The sequence below is a fragment of the Dendropsophus ebraccatus genome, chromosome 14 (genome assembly GCF_027789765.1).
Source record: "Dendropsophus ebraccatus isolate aDenEbr1 chromosome 14, aDenEbr1.pat, whole genome shotgun sequence".
NCBI lineage: Eukaryota > Metazoa > Chordata > Amphibia > Anura > Hylidae > Dendropsophus > Dendropsophus ebraccatus.
The window spans coordinates 77,036,402-77,056,184 of NC_091467.1; the positions used below are offsets into that span (position 1 = coordinate 77,036,402).

Sequence of the window (19,783 nt, forward strand, 5' to 3'; positions counted from 1 at the left end):
AGCGGGAACACGGACACCCACGTTCACACCCAGAAGCGTCAGAGACAGCGGGAACACGGGCGCCCACGTTCACACCCAGAAGCGTCAGAGACAGCGGGAACACGGGCGCCCACGTTCACACCCAGAAGCGTCAGTCAGAGACAGCAGGAACACGGACGTCCACGTTCACACCCAGAAGCGTCAGTCAGAGACAGCGGGAACACGGACACCCACGTTGACACCCAGAAGCGTCGGTCAGAGACAGCGGGAACACGGACACCCACGTTCACACCCAGAAGCGTCGGTCAGAGACCGCGGGAACACGGACAACTACAAGTGTCGGCCACAGACAGCGGGAACACGGGCGCCCACGTTCACACCCAGAAGCGTCAGAGACAGCGGGAACACGGGCGCCCACGTTCACACCCAGAAGCGTCAGAGACAGCGGGAACACGGACGCCCACATTCACACCCAGAAGCGTCGGTCAGAGACAGCGGGAACACGGACGCCCACATTCACACCCAGAAGCGTCAGAGACAGTGGGAACACGGACGCCCACATTCACACCCAGAAGCATCGGTCAGAGACAGCGGGAACACGGGCGCCCACGTTCACACCCAGAAGTGTCAGTCAGAGACAGCAGGAACACGGGCGCCCACGTTCACACCCAGAAGCGTCGGTCACACACAGCGGGAACACGGGCGCCCACGTTCACACCCAGAAGCGTCGGTCAGAGACAGCGGGAACACGGACCAGAAACAGCTTTGTTTTGTTTTTCTAACTTTTGACCATTTTTTTCTGTAGTTACCGAGGCCAGAAGTAAACGGAGCCCTAGATTTTTCTTCTTGGATTTGAAGATCTTTGTTGTTTCCCATCTACAGTGGCCGTGCGGTTACGGTTTATCCCATGTGGCATCTACTCGGCACTCGGTGCTTCCATGTTAGATTTGCTTCACATTCAGATAAGAGGAGAAGGCGTCCCGAGGGATGGGAGTCCCCGAGGCTTCCCTGTCACCAGACTCGCGGCTGTCAGATCTGGAGGATGTGGAGGGATGGCGGCTTCAGCCATGGAGGACACGCTTCTCCTCCTCCTCTCACACTGACTCACAGGACCTGGTGTCTCCATTTCCTGACATTGTAATCAGGGACAGCGAGGTCGTAAGCCGCGTCCTCCCATCATCTTCTGCTCACATTGGGTAAGACGTATGTTCGCAGTCAGCGAGGGCGCCATGATGGGGGGGGGGTGACCCCCAGGTGACCTGCACTCCACCCCCCAGGACAGAGGAGCCTTATGGTCAGAATCCTCAGTGATAGGTAACTCCGCACGTTCACAGGACTCCACTTCCACTTCCTCTCTTTCACTTCCATTTTTTCGGGCTGAATGTGATAATTTGTGCTAAAATGCTTTTTACTGTATAAACGAGAATTCATCGCGGCAGCGCGGTGACGGCAGATGGTGAATAAGAGAGGAGAGACAGATGGATAAAGTCTCTGGTATTAGAGAGGCAGTCATTGTTGCCGGCAGCCAAACACAACACTTAGAGAGGCTTCATGCTGCCCGAACGACAGGCAGATCCACAAAGAAAAATCTGCAGCCGATGCGGTCAATGGGAATGTACCATAAAGGGGCACTCCGGGCAAAACTAAGATTTTCTCTGTGGTTGGGGGGGGGGGGGGTGTAAAAATGATGAACAGGCTATACTCACCTCTTAGTCTCCTGGTCTCCACATCTTCTGTGTTATCCGGATCCCACCAGTCCTATCATTCAGAGAATCGGGGACCACTATCTGGGGCAGGTCCTATCACTCAGAATCGGGGACCACTATCTGGGGCAGGTCCTATCACTCAGAATCGGTGACCACTATCTGGGGCAGGTCCTGTCACTCAGAATGGGGGACCACTATCTGGGGCAGGTCCTGTCACTCAGAATCGGGGACCACTATCTGGGGCAGGTCCTATCACTCAGAATCGGGGACCACTATCTGGGGCAGGTCCTATCACTCAGAATCGGTGACCACTATCTGGGGCAGGTCCTATCATTCAGAGAATCGGGGACCACTATCTGGGGCAGGTCCTATCACTCAGAATCGGGGACCACTATCTGGGGCAGGTCCTATCACTCAGAATCGGGGACCACTATCTGGGGCAGGTCCTATCACTCAGAATCGGTGACCACTATCTGGGGCAGGTCCTATCACTCAGAATCGGGGACCACTATCTGGGGCAGGTCCTGTCACTCAGAATCGGGGACCACTATCTGGGGCAGGTCCTATCACTCAGAATCGGGGACCACTATCTGAGGCCTTGTGGGGTCCTGTAGGGTCAGGATGAGATACCCAGAAGAAGTGGAGACCATTGCAGGACAGGGGGCGCTGGGGCTGTGGGGAATGGGAGGAGGTGAGGACGGTATTATATATTATTATTTGTACCCCCCCCCCCTTCTGCTTTCTTCCTCTCCTTGATAGACGGACTAAGATGGCGACTCTCCTACCCTGAAGCGACATTGAAGCCTTTCTCGCAGGTAATCCTGACCTCCATCCGCCCATTTGGCGCTGATTTCATTAGAAGGTTTTTTTGCATATAAAACAATGTATCTAAGCTGGGGATGTATCTACCTGTTTGAGCAAATAGAGTCAGCTGGTCCACTCCTTCCTCATATCCCCTTGGAGAAAACTGCAGCTTGATGTCAAAAGCCTGGCCCCTGCGGACGACCAGCTTGCTGCATCCGACATCTCCGGTGTGATGGTTCCGATTGTTGGTGCCGCAGTCCAGGTCGCAGTTCTCGAGGGTCAGAGCTGCAAGAGAATATACAGGAGTATATAGACAGCCGAATGGTTACAGACAGGGACGGTTTGGTTCCTTACAGGGTGCTGCCACCTCTGTCCATGTCAGGAACTGTCCAGAGCAGGAGAGGTTTTCTATGGGGATTTGCTGCTGCTCTGGACAGTTCCTGACATGGACAGAGGTGGCAGCAGAGAGTACTGTGTCAGACTGGAGAGAATACAACACTTCCTGCAGGACATACAGCAGCTGATAAGTACAGGAAGACTGGAGATTTTTATATAGAAGTAATTTACAAACTGTATAACTTGAACTACAGGGCCAAACTAAAGGACCCCAGAACCCGCCATTGATTTGGGGGCAATTGTGCCCCATCCCCCCCCAGTGATCGGCCTATTAGATGGATGACACGCTCGGATGGTGGTGGGTGTGAGGCGTCGCACAGTTACAGCTTCTGGCGGCCGCACACACCCATATTCCATACCGAGTTGGACACAGAATCCGGGATTAGTGGAAGTTACGGTAAAATTGTTTTCCAATATGTCATCGGCCGGAGAGACGGAGCTGGAGACGTAGCAGCGCGGCCCCTCAGTGCTCAGGGACTTGGCGGAATGGGGGGGTCCCGGAGGGGTTTGGGCCCCGCAGTCACCCTCCCTCTGGGTACGCAGTGTTCCCGGCTGCAGCACTTACAGTAATTATCAGCAGTTATGGGGTAATTTGGGATAATGAGGGCTCCGATTTGCATGTTCTGCTGATCAGACATGGCCGCCCTGTACACACCAGACGGAGGGGGGGGGCTGCTATTTCGGGACATTGTCAGAACTTGTCATTAGGAATTTTGACAAAACTGTCTGGTTCGGACATTTAAAGGGAATCTTCCTGTAAGACAGCTGTTATTCTGTGCCACAGAACGGCCAGTGTCTTACAGCGTCTGAGCCTAAGAGTATATGTATGCGGGTATATGTATGTGTATGATGGTGTATGTATGTGTATGAGGGTATGCATATGTGTATGAGAGTGTATGTATGTGTATGAGGGTATATGTATGCGGGTATATGTATGTGTATGATGGTGTATGTATGTGTATGAGAGTGTATGTATGTGTATGAGGGTATATGTATGTGGGTGTATGTATGTGTATGAGGGTGTATGTATGTGTATGAGGGTATATGTATGTGTATGAGGATATACGTATGTGTATGAGGGTGTATGTATGTATGTATGTATGTATATGAGGGTATGTGTATGAGGGTATATGTATGTGGGTGTATGTATGTGTATGAGGGTGTATGTATGTGTATGAGGGTATGTGTATGAGGATATACGTATGTGTATGAGGGTATGCATATGTGTATGAGAGTGTATGTATGTGTATGTATGTGTATGAGGGTATATGTATGTGTATGAGTGTGTATGTATGTATGTATATGAGGGTATGTGTAAAAGGGTATACTGTATGTATGTGGATGTATGTATGTGTATGAGGGTATATGTATGTGGGTGCATGACTGTATGTATGTGTATGAGGGTGTATGTATGTGTATGAGGGTGTATGTATGTATGTATGTATATGAGGGTATATGTATGTATATGAGGGCATATGTATGTATATGAGGGTATGTGTATGTGGGTGCATGACTGTATGTATGTGTATGAGGGTGTATGTATGTACGTATATGAGGGTATATGTATGTGTATGAGGGCATGTGTATAAGGGTATATGTATTTGGGTGTATGTATGTGTATGAGGGTGTATGTATGTGTATGAGGGTATGTGTATAAGGATATACGTATGTATGTGGGTGTATGACTGTATGTATGTGTATGAGGGTGTATGTATGTGTATGAGGGTGTATGTATGTATGTATATGAGGGTATATGTATGTGTATGAGGGTATGTGTATGTGTATGAGGGTATATGTGCGACGCCCTGGCCCCTGGGGGCCACTCCGCAATACAGATGTTGGATGGGTGCAGGAATCGGGGCAGCTGTAGGATAATGTGGTCACGGTTTTGGCACGAGGGTAACACAGCTGAGAAGCCGGGCTCCTGACCATGCGGGAATACTGGGCGTGCCATTCTTCGTTGTCCTTAGTCAGGGCACCAATTATCACACCAATGCCAAGGGTCAGAAACAACGGTAGTTGTGTATTTATTGTAACGGTGGTAACTAGTAGCAACAGTCTCTCCGGATGCAACCGGGAATAAGGCCGAGTAATGGGTGATGCTGCAATAGGCTGTGAGATTAGCGTGCTGAATGATGGGAGTAGTAGTGATACTGAAGCGGAGATGCTGGGTGGAATGAGACTTTAATGAAATACTTGCTGTTGATGATTTGAGAAGATGATGATGAGAGGAACTGAAGAATGACTGAAGAATCAACACCCAGATGAGGATCTTGAGACTTGAGACAGGAACACAGCCAGTGGACTGGAGCAGCAGAGCACACGCAGGTCTCTCTCTCTTACAGGGAGAGAGAGGACTAACAGACAACCTATCCCCTTGCTGGTAGGGAATAGACTGAGGTAGCACAGGAAGTCACATGGTAACCCAGCCAAAAGCTCGATGACCATTGGTGTTACCATGGAAGCAGGGCACAGTCACGTGACATCCATCCATTGCATCATCACACCATTAGGCATATACAGAGGAATATACATGAGGAGTACCATCCTTGAACACTAGGAGGCGACATAATACCTTTAGACACTGATACCTGAATACACATGCAATAAATGACTGAAATGGCAGACCTGAATACTGAGAAGGGTGACACAATACACGCAGTTTGCAGTGGACCATAGCTTTCCAGAACAGAACTAGTTATAATAAAAGTGTGAGCATAAGAAGGGCTGTTCTGGGACACTGCATATGTATGTGTATGGGAGTGTGTGGGTATGAGTATGACAGTGTATGTATAATGTATATTATGTATGTTTATCACAGTGTATGTATAACGGTATATGTATGAGGGTATATGTATGTGTATGAGGCTGGGTTCACACTCCGTATATTTCAGTCAGTATTGTGGTCCTCATATTGCAACCAAAACCAGGAGTGGATTAAAAACACAGAAAGGATCTGATCACACAATGGTGAAATTGAGTGGATGGCCGCCATATAACAGTAAATAACGGCCATTATTTCAATATAACAGCCGTTGTTTTAAAATACCAGCAAATATTTGCCATTATATGGCGGCCATCCACTCAATTACATCATTGTGTGAACAGAGCCTTTCTGTGTTTTTAATCCACTCCTGGTTTGGTTCCAATATGAGGACCACAATACTGACTGATATATACTTAGTGTGAACGCAGCCTATGGGTGTGTGTATGTGTATGAGGGTGTGTGTATGTATGTGTATGAGGGTATATGTATGTGTATGAGGGTATATATATGTGTGTATGAGGGTATATGTATGTGTATGAGGGTGTAGGTATGTGTATGAGGGTGTAGGTATGTGTATGAGGGTGTAGGTATGTGTATGAGGGTGTATGTATAACGGTACATGTATGCGATTGAGGGTGTATGTGGGTATATGTATGTGTATGAGGGTATATGTACAGTATGTGTATGAGGGTATATGTATGTATGTGTATGAGGGTATATGTATGTGTATGAGGGTATATGTATGTGGGTATATGTATGTGTATGAGGGTATATGTACAGTATGTGTATGAGGGTATATGTACAGTATGTGTATGAGGGTATGTGTATGAGGGTATATGTATGTGTATGAAGGTATATGTACAGTATGTGTATGAGGGTGTATGTGTATGAGGGTATATATACAGTATGTGTATGAGGGTGTATGTGTATGAGGGTATATATACAGTATGTGTATGAGGGTGTATGTATGAGGGTATATATACAGTATGTGTATGAGGGTGTATGTATGAGGGTATATATACAGTATGGGTATGAGGGTATATATACAGTATGTGTATGAGGGTATATGTATGATGGTATATATACAGTATGTGTATGAGGGTATATGTACAGTATATGTATAACGGTGTATGAATACACATTAGAAGAAATTAGTGTGAACAGCATTTTACCCTTCTGGAGAATCACGTATGGGGAGGGGGGGTGTATGAACCAGCTTGGGCCTATATACTCAGTAACTCGCCCGTATCCGCCTGAGGTTTGGTAGGGGCTATTGTTTAGGTGCTGGTTTCGTTTGGATCATCCATCGTCTTTTGTTCCACTCTGTCGCCCCAGTCAGTGACTAATCCAGGTGAAGCGGAGACTTTCTCAGGACGCATTGTGCACAGTGTAAACATTTGTAGTCCTGGAATGTCGGCTCCATGGCAGAAATAACTTATTATAACATATATCACTCCGATCAGCCAATCAGACAGGTCGGAGGTCACCGGGGCCAAACTAACCTGTACAGGAACAATAGAGCAGGTAATGGCCTCGTACCGGGACTGTGGTCACCATTACAGGAACAGGACAAGTGTCTGTATGGGTCGGGGTCATAGCGGCATGTCACCAGTCTGTATGGGTGGGGGTCGGGGTCATAGCGGCATGTCACCAGTCTGTATGGGTGGGGGTCATAGCGGCATGTCACCAGTCTGTATGGGTGGGGGTCGGGGTCATAGCGGCATGTCACCAGTCTGTATGGGTGGGGGTCATAGCGGCATGTCACCAGTCTGTGTGGGTGGGGGTCATAGCGGCATGTCACCAGTCTGTATGGGTGGGGGTCATAGCGGCATGTCACCAGTCTGTATGGGTGGGGGTTGGGGTCATAGCGGCATGTCACCAGTCTGTATGGGTAGGGGTCATAGCGGCATGTCACCAGTCTGTATGGGTGGGGGTCATAGCAGCATGTCACCAGTCTGTATGGGTGGGGGTCGGTCATAGCGGCATGTCACCAGTCTGTATGGGTCGGGGTCATAGCGGCATGTCACCAGTCTGTATGGGTCGGGGTCATAGCGGCATGTCACCAGTCTGTATGGGTAGGGGTCATAGCGGCATGTCACCAGTCTGTATGGGTCGGGGTCACAGCGGCATGTCACCAGTCTGTATGGGTCGGGGTCATAGCGGCATGTCACCAGTCTTTATGGGTAGGGGTCATAGCGGCATGTCACCAGTCTGTATGGGTGGGGGTCGGGGTCATAGCGGCATGTCACCAGTCTATATGGGTGGGGGTCGGGGTCATAGCGTCATGTCACCAGTCTGTATGGGTGGGGGTCATAGCGGCATGTCACCAGTCTGTATGGGTCGGGGTCATAGCGGCATGTCACCAGTCTGTATGGGTGGGGGTCATAGCGGCATGTCACCAGTCTGTATGGGTCGGAGTCATAGCGGCATGTCACCAGTCTGTATAGGTCGGGGTCATAGCGGCATGTCACCAGTCTGTATGGGTGGAGGTCGGGGTCATAGCGGCATGTCACCAGTCTGTATGGGTCGGGGTCATAGCGGCATGTCACCAGTCTGTATGGGTGGGGGTCATAGCGGCATGTCACCAGTCTGTATGGGTCGGAGTCATAGCGGCATGTCACCAGTCTGTATAGGTCGGGGTCATAGCGGCATGTCACCAGTCTGTATGGGTGGGGGTTGGGGTCATAGCGGCATGTCACCAGTCTGTATGGGTAGGGGTCATAGCGGCATGTCACCAGTCTGTATGGGTGGGGGTCATAGCAGCATGTCACCAGTCTGTATGGGTGGGGGTCGGTCATAGCGGCATGTCACCAGTCTGTATGGGTCGGGGTCATAGCGGCATGTCACCAGTCTGTATGGGTCGGGGTCATAGCGGCATGTCACCAGTCTGTATGGGTAGGGGTCATAGCGGCATGTCACCAGTCTGTATGGGTCGGGGTCACAGCGGCATGTCACCAGTCTGTATGGGTAGGGGTCATAGCGGCATGTCACCAGTCTTTATGGGTAGGGGTCATAGCGGCATGTCACCAGTCTGTATGGGTGGGGGTCGGGGTCATAGCGGCATGTCACCAGTCTATATGGGTGGGGGTCGGGGTCATAGCGTCATGTCACCAGTCTGTATGGGTGGGGGTCATAGCGGCATGTCACCAGTCTGTATGGGTCGGGGTCATAGCGGCATGTCACCAGTCTGTATGGGTGGGGGTCATAGCGGCATGTCACCAGTCTGTATGGGTCGGAGTCATAGCGGCATGTCACCAGTCTGTATAGGTCGGGGTCATAGCGGCATGTCACCAGTCTGTATGGGTGGAGGTCGGGGTCATAGCGGCATGTCACCAGTCTGTATGGGTGGAGGTCATAGCGGCATGTCACCAGTCTGTATGGGTGGGGGTCGGTCATAGCGGCATGTCACCAGTCTGTATGGGTAGGGGTCATAGCGGCATGTCACCAGTCTGTATGGGTGGGGGTCGGGGTCATAGCGGCATGTCACCAGTCTATATGGGTGGGGGTCGGGGTCATAGCGGCATGTCACCAGTCTGTATGGGTGGGGGTCATAGCGGCATGTCACCAGTCTGTATGGGTCGGGGTCATAGCGGCATGTCACCAGTCTGTATGGGTAGGGGTCATAGCGGCATGTCACCAGTCTGTATGGGTAGGGGTCATAGCGGCATGTCACCAGTCTGTATGGGTGGGGTCGGGGTCATAGCGGCATGTCACCAGTCTATATGGGTGGGGGTCGGGGTCATAGCGGCATGTCACCAGTCTGTATGGGTGGGGGTCATAGCGGCATGTCACCAGTCTGTATGGGTCGGGGTCATAGCGGCATGTCACCAGTCTGTATGGGTGGGGGTCATAGCGGCATGTCACCAGTCTGTATGGGTGGGGGTCATAGCGGCATGTCACCAGTCTGTATGGGTGGGGTCGGGGTCATAGCGGCATGTCACCAGTCTGTATGGGTGGGGTCGGGGTCATAGCGGCATGTCACCAGTCTGTATGGGTGGGGGTCATAGCGGCATGTCACCAGTCTGTATGGGTGGAGGTCGGGGTCATAGCGGCATGTCACCAGTCTGTATGAGTCGGGGTCACAGCGGCATGTCACCAGTCTGTATGGGTGGAGGTCGGGGTCATAGCGTCATGTCACCAGTCTGTATGGGTCAGGGTCATAGCGGCATGTCAACAGTCTGTATGGGTCGGGGTCATAGCGGCACGTCACCAGTCTGTATGGGTGGGGGTCATAGCGGCATGTCACCAGTCTGTATGGGTTGAGGTCATAGCGGCATGTCACCACTCAGTATAGGTGGGGGTGGGGGTCATAGCGGCATGTCACCTGTCTGTATGGGTCGGGGTCATAGCGGCATGTCACCAGTCTGTATGGGTCGGGGTCATAGCGGCATGTCACCAGTCTGTATGGGTGGAGGTCGGGGTCATAGCGGCATGTCACCAGTCTGTATGGGTCGGGGTCATAGCGGCATGTCACCAGTCTGTATGGGTCGGGGTCATAGCGGCATGTCACCAGTCTGTATGGGTGGGGGTCATAGCGGCATGTCACCAGTTTGTATGGGTGGGGGTTATAGCGGCATGTCACCAGTCTGTATGGGTGGGGGTCGGGGTCATAGCGGCATGTCACCAGTCTGTATGGGTCGGGGTCATAGCGGCATGTCACCAGTGTGTATGGGTCGGGGTCATAGCGGCATGTCACCAGTCTGTATGGGTCGGGGTCATAGCGGCATGTCACCAGTCTGTATGGGTCGCGGTCATAGCGGCATGTCACCAGTCTGTATGGGTCGGGGTCATAGCGGCATGTCACCAGTTTGTATGGGTGGGGGTCATAGCGGCATGTCACCAGTCTGTATGGGTGGGGGTCGGGGTCATAGCGGCATGTCACCAGTCTGTATGGGTCGGGGTCATAGCGGCATGTCACCAGTCTGTATGGGTCGGGGTCATAGCGGCATGTCACCAGTCTGTATGGGTCGCGGTCATAGCGGCATGTCACCAGTCTGTATGGGTCGGGGTCATAGCGGCATGTCACCAGTCTGTATGGGTCGCGGTCATAGCGGCATGTCACCAGTCTGTATGGGTGGGGGTCATAGCGGCATGTCACCAGTGTGTATGGGTGGGGGTCATAGCGGCATGTTACCAGTCTGTATGGGTCGGGGTCATAGCGGCATGTCACCAGTCTGTATGGGTTGGGGTCATAGCGGCATGTCACCAGTCTGTATGGGTGGAGGTGGGGGTTATAGCGGCATGTCACCAGTCTGTATGGGTGGGGGTCGGGGTCATAGCGGCATGTCACCAGTCTGTATGGGTGGAGGTCATAGCGGCATGTCACCAGTCTGTATGGGTGGGGGTCATAGCGGCATGTCACCAGTCTGTATGGGTGGGGGTCGGGGTTATAGCGGCATGTCACCAGTCTGTATAGGTGGGGGTCATAGGGGCATGTCACCAGTCTGTATGGGTCGGGGTCATAGGGGCATGTCACCAGTCTGTATGGGTGGGGGTCATAGCGGCATGTCACCAGTCTGTATGGGTGGAGGTCGGGGTCATAGCGGCATGTCACCAGTCTGTATGGGTGGAGGTGGGGGTTATAGCGGCATGTCACCAGTCTGTATGGGTGGGGGTCATAGCGGCATGTCACCAGTCTGTATGGGTGGAGGTCGGGGTCATAGCGGCATGTCACCAGTCTGTATGGGTCGGGGTCATAGCGGCATGTCACCAGTCTGTATGGGTGGGGGTCATAGCGGCATGTCACCAGTCTGTATGGGTGGGGGTCATAGCGGCATGTCACCAGTCTGTATGGGTGGGGGTCGGGGTCATAGCGGCATGTCACCAGTGTGTATGGGTCGGGGTCATAACGGCATGTCACCAGTCTGTATGGGTCGGGGTCATAGCGGCATGTCACCAGTCTGTATGGGTCGCGGTCATAGCGGCATGTCACCAGTCTGTATGGGTCGGGGTCATAGCGGCATGTCACCAGTCTGTATGGGTCGGGGTCATAGCGGCATGTCACCAGTTTGTATGGGTGGGGGTCATAGCGGCATGTCACCAGTCTGTATGGGTGGGGGTCGGGGTCATAGCGGCATGTCACCAGTCTGTATGGGTCGGGGTCATAGCGGCATGTCACCAGTCTGTATGGGTCGGGGTCATAGCGGCATGTCACCAGTCTGTATGCCTGGGGGTCATAGCGGCATGTCACCAGTCTGTATGGGTGGGGGTCGGGGTCATAGCGGCATGTCACCAGTCTGTATGGGTGGGGGTCGGGGTCATAGCGGCATGTCACCAGTCTGTATGGGTGGGGGTCATAGCGGCATATCACCAGTCTGTATGGGTGGGGGTCATAGCGGCATGTCACCAGTCTGTATGGGTGGGGGTCATAGCGGCATGTCACCAGTCTGTATGGGTCGGGGTCATAGCGGCATGTCACCAGTCTGTATGGGTGGGGGTCATAGCGGCATGTCACCAGTCTGTATGGGTGGGGGTCGGGGTCATAGCGGCATGTCACCAGTGTGTATGGGTCGGGGTCATAACGGCATGTCACCAGTCTGTATGGGTCGGGGTCATAGCGGCATGTCACCAGTCTGTATGGGTGGAGGTCGGGGTCATAGCGGCATGTCACCAGTTTGTATGGGTGGGGGTCATAGCGGCATGTCACCAGTCTGTATGGGTGGGGGTCGGGGTCATAGCGGCATGTCACCAGTCTGTATGGGTCGGGGTCATAGCGGCATGTCACCAGTCTGTATGGGTCGGGGTCATAGCGGCATGTCACCAGTCTGTATGGGTCGGGGTCATAGCGGCATGTCACCAGTCTGTATGCCTGGGGGTCATAGCGGCATGTCACCAGTCTGTATGGGTGGGGGTCGGGGTCATAGCGGCATGTCACCAGTCTGTATGGGTGGGGGTCGGGGTCATAGCGGCATGTCACCAGTCTGTATGGGTGGAGGTCATAGCGGCATGTCACCAGTCTGTATGGGTGGGGGTCATAGCGGCATGTCACCAGTCTGTATGGGTGGGGGTCATAGCGGCATGTCACCAGTGTGTATGGGTGGGGGTCATAGCGGCATGTCACCAGTCTGTATGGGTCGGGGTCATAGCGGCATGTCACCAGTCTGTATGGGTCGGGGTCATAGCGGCATGTCACCAGTCTGTATGGGTCGGGGTCATAGCGGCATGTCACCAGTCTGTATGGGTCGGGGTCATAGCGGCATGTCACCAGTCTGTATGGGTGGGGGTCATAGCGGCATGTCACCAGTCTGTATAGGTCGGGGTCATAGCGGCATGTCACCAGTCTGTATAGGTCGGGGTCATAGCGGTATGTCACCAGTCTGTATGGGTGGGGGTCATAGCGGCATGTCACCAGTCTGTATGCCTGGGGGTCATAGCGGCATGTCACCAGTCTGTAATAATGAGATGTTGAGCCGTATCACACAGTCTCCTCTCAGGAACAGAGGGGGATGGGCAGAGACCATGAAGCTGAGGACGCTTCTTACCGGGACATTGTATATTCACCACATCCTTATCTATAGCCGCCCAGAGATATACCGCTATATACAGAGTCACCGCTATATACAGAGTCACCGCTATATACAGAGTCACCGCTATATACAGAGTCACCGCTATATACACTAGTTCTCAGGGCTTCCTCCCCCTGGTATGTACTCATCCTCCTCCCTGGTATATACTCATCCTCCCCCTGGTATATACTCATCCTCCTCCCCCTGGTATATACTCTTCCTCCTCCTCCCTGGTATATACTCATCCTCCTCCCCCCTGGTATATCCTCCTCTCCCTGGTATATACTCGTCCTCCCCTGGTATATACTCATCCTCCCCCTGGTATATACTCATCCTCCCCCTGGTATATACTCATCCTCCTCCTCCTGGTATATACTCTTCCTCCTCCCCCCTGGTATATACTCATCCTCCTCCCCCCTGGTATATCCTCCTCTCCCTGGTATATACTCGTCCTCTCCCTGGTATATACTCGTCCTCTCCCTGGTATATACTCGTCCTCCCCCTGGTATATACTCGTCCTCCCCCTGGTATATACTCCTCCTCTCCCTGGTATATACTCGTCCTCCTCCCTGGTATATACTCATCCTCCTCCCCCCTGGTATATACTCCTTTTCCCCCTGGTATATACTCGTCCTCCTCCTCCTCCCCTGGTATATACTCCTCTTCTCCCTGGTATATACTCATACTCCTCCTCCCCTGGTATATACTCCTCCTCTCCCTGGTATATACTCCTTTTCCCCCTGGTATATACTCCTTTTCCCCCTGGTATATACTCTTCCTCCTCCTCCTCCCCTGGTATATACTCCTCTTCTCCCTGGTATATACTCCTTTTCCCCCTGGTATATACTCCTTTTCCCCCTGGTATATACTCTTCCTCCTCCTCCTCCCCTGGTATATACTCCTTTTCCCCCTGGTATATACTCTTCTTCCTCCTCCTCCTCCCCTGGTATATACTCCTCTTTTCCCTGGTATATACTCCTCCTCCCCTGGTATATACTCTTCCTCCTCCTCCTCCCCTGGTATATACTCCTTTTCCCCCTGGTATATACTCATACTCGTCCTCCCCCTTGTATATACTCCTCCTCCCCTGGTATATACTCCTTTTCCCCCTGGTATATACTCTTCCTCCTCCTCCTCCCCTGGTATATACTCCTCTTCTCCCTGGTATATACTTCTTTTCCCCCTGGTATATACTCTTCCTCCTCCTCCTCCCCTGGTATATACTCCTTTTCCCCCTGGTATATACTCCTTCTCCTCCTCCCCTGGTATATACTCCTCTTCTTCCTGGTATATACTCCTTTTCCCCCTGGTATATACTCTTTCTCCTCTCTCTCCCCTGGTATATACTCCTCTTCTCCCTGGTATATACCCACGCCGCCCTCTTGGCCTGGGTCCTATCTCCTGTGGTGTGAGGACGGGATGAAAGCTTTCTCACTATGGCGGCCCCCGCTCCTGTGCCCGCTGGGAGGAACTCAATGCAAGAAATTTCCTGATGTTTATTTTATGGGGACATCAAAGAAGCCATTAGTGCTCACATGTTGTCCCCCCCCCCCCCCCCCCCCGGGGTCTGTAGCCCCCCCCCCCCCCGGGGTCTGTAGCCCCCCCCCCCCATTGTTATTACGGAAAATGTAATAAAGCTATTTATAGCTCACAGCAAGTTTATGCACATAAATAGCACAGACCGCCTTATATCCCCTATAGCATACCGCCATATAGACACACAGTGCGAGACCTTATATCCCCTATAGCGTACCGCCATATAGACACACAGTGCGAGACCTTATATCCCCTATAGCATACCGCCATATAGACACACAGTGCGAGACCTTATATCCCCTATAGCGTACCGCCATATAGACACACAGTGCGAGACCTTATATCCCCTATAGCATACCGCCATATAGACACACAGTGCGAGACCTTATATCCCCTATAGCATACCGCCATATAGACACACAGTGCGAGACCTTATATCCCCTATAGCATACCGCCATATAGACACACAGTGCGAGACCTTATATCCCCTATAGCGTACCGCCATATAGACACACAGTGCGAGACCTTATATCCCCTATAGCGTACCGCCATATAGACACACAGTGCGAGACCTTATATCCCCTATAGCATACCGCCATATAGACACACAGTGCGAGACCTTATATCCCCTATAGCATACCGCCATATAGACACACAGTGCGAGACCTTATATCCCCTATAGCGTACCGCCATATAGACACACAGTGCGAGACCTTATATCCCCTATAGCGTACCGCCATATAGACACACAGTGCGAGACCTTATATCCCCTATAGCGTACCGCCATATAGACACACAGTGCGAGACCTTATATCCCCTATAGCGTACCGCCATATAGACACACAGTGCGAGACCTTATATCCCCTATAGCGTACCGCCATATAGACAGAGAGACCCCGACTACAGGGCAGAGAGACCCCGACTACAGGGCAGAGAGACCCCGACTACAGCGCAGAGAGACCCCGATTACAGGACAGAGAGCCCCCGACTACAGCGCAGAGAGACCCCGACTACAAGGCAGAGAGACCCCGACTACAGCGCAGAGAGACCCCGACTACAGGGCAGAGAGACCCCGACTACAAGGCAGAGAGACCCCGACTACAAGGCAGAGAGACCCCGACTACAAGGCAGAGAGACCCCGACTACAGCGCAGAGAGACCCCGACTACAAGGCAGAGCGACCCCGACTACAGCGCAGAGAGACCCCGACTACAGCGCAGAGAGACCCCGACTACAAGGCAGAGCGACCCCGACTACAGCGCAGAGAGACCCCGACTACAGCGCAGAGAGACCCCGACTACAGGGCAGAGTCATTTACTGAAGACAAAGCAGAAGGACCCATAACCCACAGTGCAGTCTCTCCTGGGGTGGGGGGGGGGGGGGGGGGGTGACCTCCATGTGACCTCCAGGCTGCGGAGTATTTCCATCCACGGAGTCCTCGGTTCCGGATTTCCAGAATTCTGTCACTTTGTTACTTTTGATCCTGGGACGATGGATAAAATCTCCGCTCTGCAGCTTGTTCTGTGTCTCCTGGCGGACGTCCCCCTCAGCCAATCAGAGCGCTGCCCCGCCGTAACACACTGATTGGCTTAGCGAGAGTAGGAATTCTCCTAGAAACTATACACACAGTGCTACCTCGCTGTAAGAGTAACTTGGATTAAGAGCGTTTTGGTTTAAGAGCTCACAGGTTGTCATAATTGTGACTTGGTGTAAGAGCATTGCTTTGGTGTAAGAGCTCCCTGTACTGGGTGGGAGGGGGAGTGGGGGAGGGGCATGGCCTGCATAGCGGGGTCTACAGCCCTGTACTCTGACCCAGGAAGTCTCCCTCACCTTCCAAATCATAGCAGATCCACTTCAGGCTGGGGCTCACATCAGAGGACAGGACTGTGGAGGTAATCTCTCCATAGCTGTAACCCCTCTCTCCCTGTACAGAGAGCGCTGCATGTATGTGCCCACATCTGCCCTGCTCATTCCTTCCTGCTCCCTGCAGTCTCTGTCCGCCCCTATGTTTCCCATCCTCTCCATTCCTCCTATAATGTGCCTGCACTTACACTCAGCTATCCACACTGCTGCTATAATCTGCCTGCACTCACACTCAGCTATACACACTGTTGCTATAATCTGCCTGCACTCACACTCAGCTATACACTGCTGCTATAATGTGCCTGCGCTCACACTCAGCTGCTATAATGTGCTTGCACTCACACTCAGCTATACACACTGCTGCTATAATGTGCCTGCACTTACACTCAGCTATACACACTGCTGCTATAATGTGCCTGCACTCACACTCAGCTATACACACTGCTGCTATGTGCCTGCACTCACACTCAGCTATACACACTGCTGTATATAAAGTTTCCTCCCCCGATTACTTCTACTATTACCCCCCTCCCCCCATTCCATCTATCACCCTCCCCCTCCCCCTCCCGATACAAAACGTTTCCAGCTGTTACAGATGCCCCCGAACCCTAAACATATGGATTATATTACATCCAGATACATCAGCGTCTCCGGACCCTCATTCATGTTCTCAGAGACCCTCAGCCCAGTCCATGTCAGTATACAGGGAGAGGTATATACAGGGAGAGGGGTATACAGCTGGAGGAGCCCTATACACAGTATACAGCTGGAGGAGCCCTATACACAGTATACAGCTGGAGGAGCCCTATACACAGTATACAGCTGGAGGAGCCCTATACACAGTATACAGCTGGAGGAGCCCTATACACAGTATACAGCTGGAGGACCCCTATACACAGTATACAGCTGGAGGAGCCGTATACACAGTATACAGCTGGAGGAGCCCTATACACAGTATACAGCTGGAGGAGCCCTATACACAGTATACAGCTGGAGGACCCCTATACAAAGTATACAGCTGGAGGAGCCCTATACACAGTATACAGCTGGAGGAGCCCTATACACAGTATACAGCTGGAGGAGCCCTATACACAGTATACAGCTGGAGGAGCCGTATACACAGTATACAGCTGGAGGAGCCCTATACACAGTATACAGCTGGAGGAGCCCTATACACAGTATACAGCTGGAGGAGCGGGGGCAACACCAAGTAACAAACTCAGCTCCACTACAATCCCCTCTCACATGGTATATACCGTACCCTCTCACATGGTATATACAGCACCCTCTCACATGGTATATACAGTACTCTCTCACATGGTATATACAGCACCCTCTCACATGGTATATACAGTACCCTCTCACATGGTATATACAGTACTCTCTCACATGGTATATACAGTACCCTCTGACATGGTATATACCGTACCCTCTGACATGGTATATACCGTACCCTCTCACATGGTATATACCGTACCCTCTCACATGGTATATACAGCACCCTCTCACATGGTATATACAGCACCCTCTCACATGGTATATACAGTACTCTCTCACATGGTATATACAGTACTCTCTCACATGGTATATACAGTACCCTCTGACATGGTATATACCGTACCCTCTCACATGGTATATACAGTACCCTCTGACATGGTATATACAGTACCCTCTCACACGGTATATACAGTAACCTCTCACACGGTATATACCGTACCCTCTCGCATGGTATATACCGTACCCTCTCGCACGGTATATACAGTATCCTCTGACATGGTATATACCGTACCCTCTCACATGGTATATACAGTACCCTCTGACATGGTATATACCGTACCCTCTCGCATGGTATATACCGTACCCTCTCGCACGGTATATACAGTATCCTCTGACATGGTATATACCGTACCCTCTCACATGGTATATACCGTACCCTCTGACATGGTATATACCGTACCCTCTCACATGGTATATACAGTACTCTCTCACACGGTATATACCGTACCCTCTCGCACGGTGTATACTGTACCTTCTGCCATGGTCCCGCTCCCCTCCCGGCACTCTACAGAGTAGTGATTCCTAACTATAGCGGAGAGTTTATATACAGTCTCCTGTACACACCCCTGGGCTGGGACTGAGGGAGAACTTTACTCACAGCTGAGAGGGTGACACTGTGTACAGGGGGGTTAACCCCTTCAGTGTCCAGGGAGTGTTATCATGTGGAATCCATTTGGTTATTATAACCTGTAACTTTCTATGAGAGGATTATTATTTATGACGTCATCCACCATCTCAGCGGGCGGGCACAGAGACGGGCGCCATACAATGAAGCTTTGTGCCAACGTCACCAGCCGCTTCCTCTAGTCAGACCAGCCCCCCCCCCCCCCCCCATATGAAGAGAGAGAATGGGGAGAAGTTCATTCATTCTTCTTATGGTGGATTATCTGATGGTGTGGCCTCATCCGGGACACACCACCCTATGTACAGTCATCTCTTACTATAGGGGTTTATAGGGGTTCTCCAGGATTAGGAAAGCACAGCCAAACAGCGCCCCCCTATCCTCAGGCTGTGTGCGGTATTACAATTCACCTCCATCCACTTCAATGGCTGAGCTGCAATACCCCACACAGCCTGAGGACAGGAGAGGCGCCAGATTACCCCTCTAATATACCTATGCCTTAGGTACCTATGTGCTTATAGAGTATATGTATACGACATGTGACAGAGACGTCCAATAAGAGGAATCTACAAGTCAATTCTGTCAATATAAATTACATTTCAGCTGTAAACACAAGAAGTTCTGCAGACCCCGCCCAGATGTCAATGTAACATATGGCACCTAAGCTCCTCTATGGGAAGATCATGTGATCCACTATGGCCAATGCTGATAACCAGAAACACTGCAATAGTCTGCAGGAGGTGCTCCAGAAACACTGCAAGAGTCTGCAGGAGGTGCTCCAGAAACATTGCAAGAGTCTGCAGGAGGTGCTCCAGAAACATTGCAAGAGTCTGCAGAAGGTGCTCCAGAAACACTGCAAGAGTCTGCAGGAGGTGCTCCAGAAACACTGCAATAGTCTGCAGGAGGTACTCCAGAAACATTGCAAGAGTCTGCAGGAGGTGCTCCAGAAACACTGCAATAGTCTGCAGGCGGTGCTCCAGAAACATTGCAAGAGTCTGCAGGAGGTTCTCCAGAAACATTGCGATAGTCTGCAGGAGGTTCTCCAGAAA

The 19,783-nt window shown here is 51.8% G+C and overlaps 1 protein-coding gene across 1 annotated transcript in view; it reads right to left on the bottom strand.

Moving 5' to 3' along the window:
* Positions 1-18,674, bottom strand: part of TGM2 (transglutaminase 2) — a 64,144-nt gene extending 45,470 nt beyond the window's left edge. The window contains exons 1-2 of the mRNA XM_069951567.1: positions 18,585-18,674; positions 2,595-2,774 (exon numbers count right to left, since the gene is read on the bottom strand). Of these exons, the coding sequence (XP_069807668.1) occupies positions 2,595-2,774; positions 18,585-18,594 (190 nt within the window). The 5' untranslated portion in view covers positions 18,595-18,674. The remainder of the gene's footprint in view (positions 1-2,594; positions 2,775-18,584) is intronic.
* Between the last annotated feature and the right edge of the window lie 1,109 nt (positions 18,675-19,783).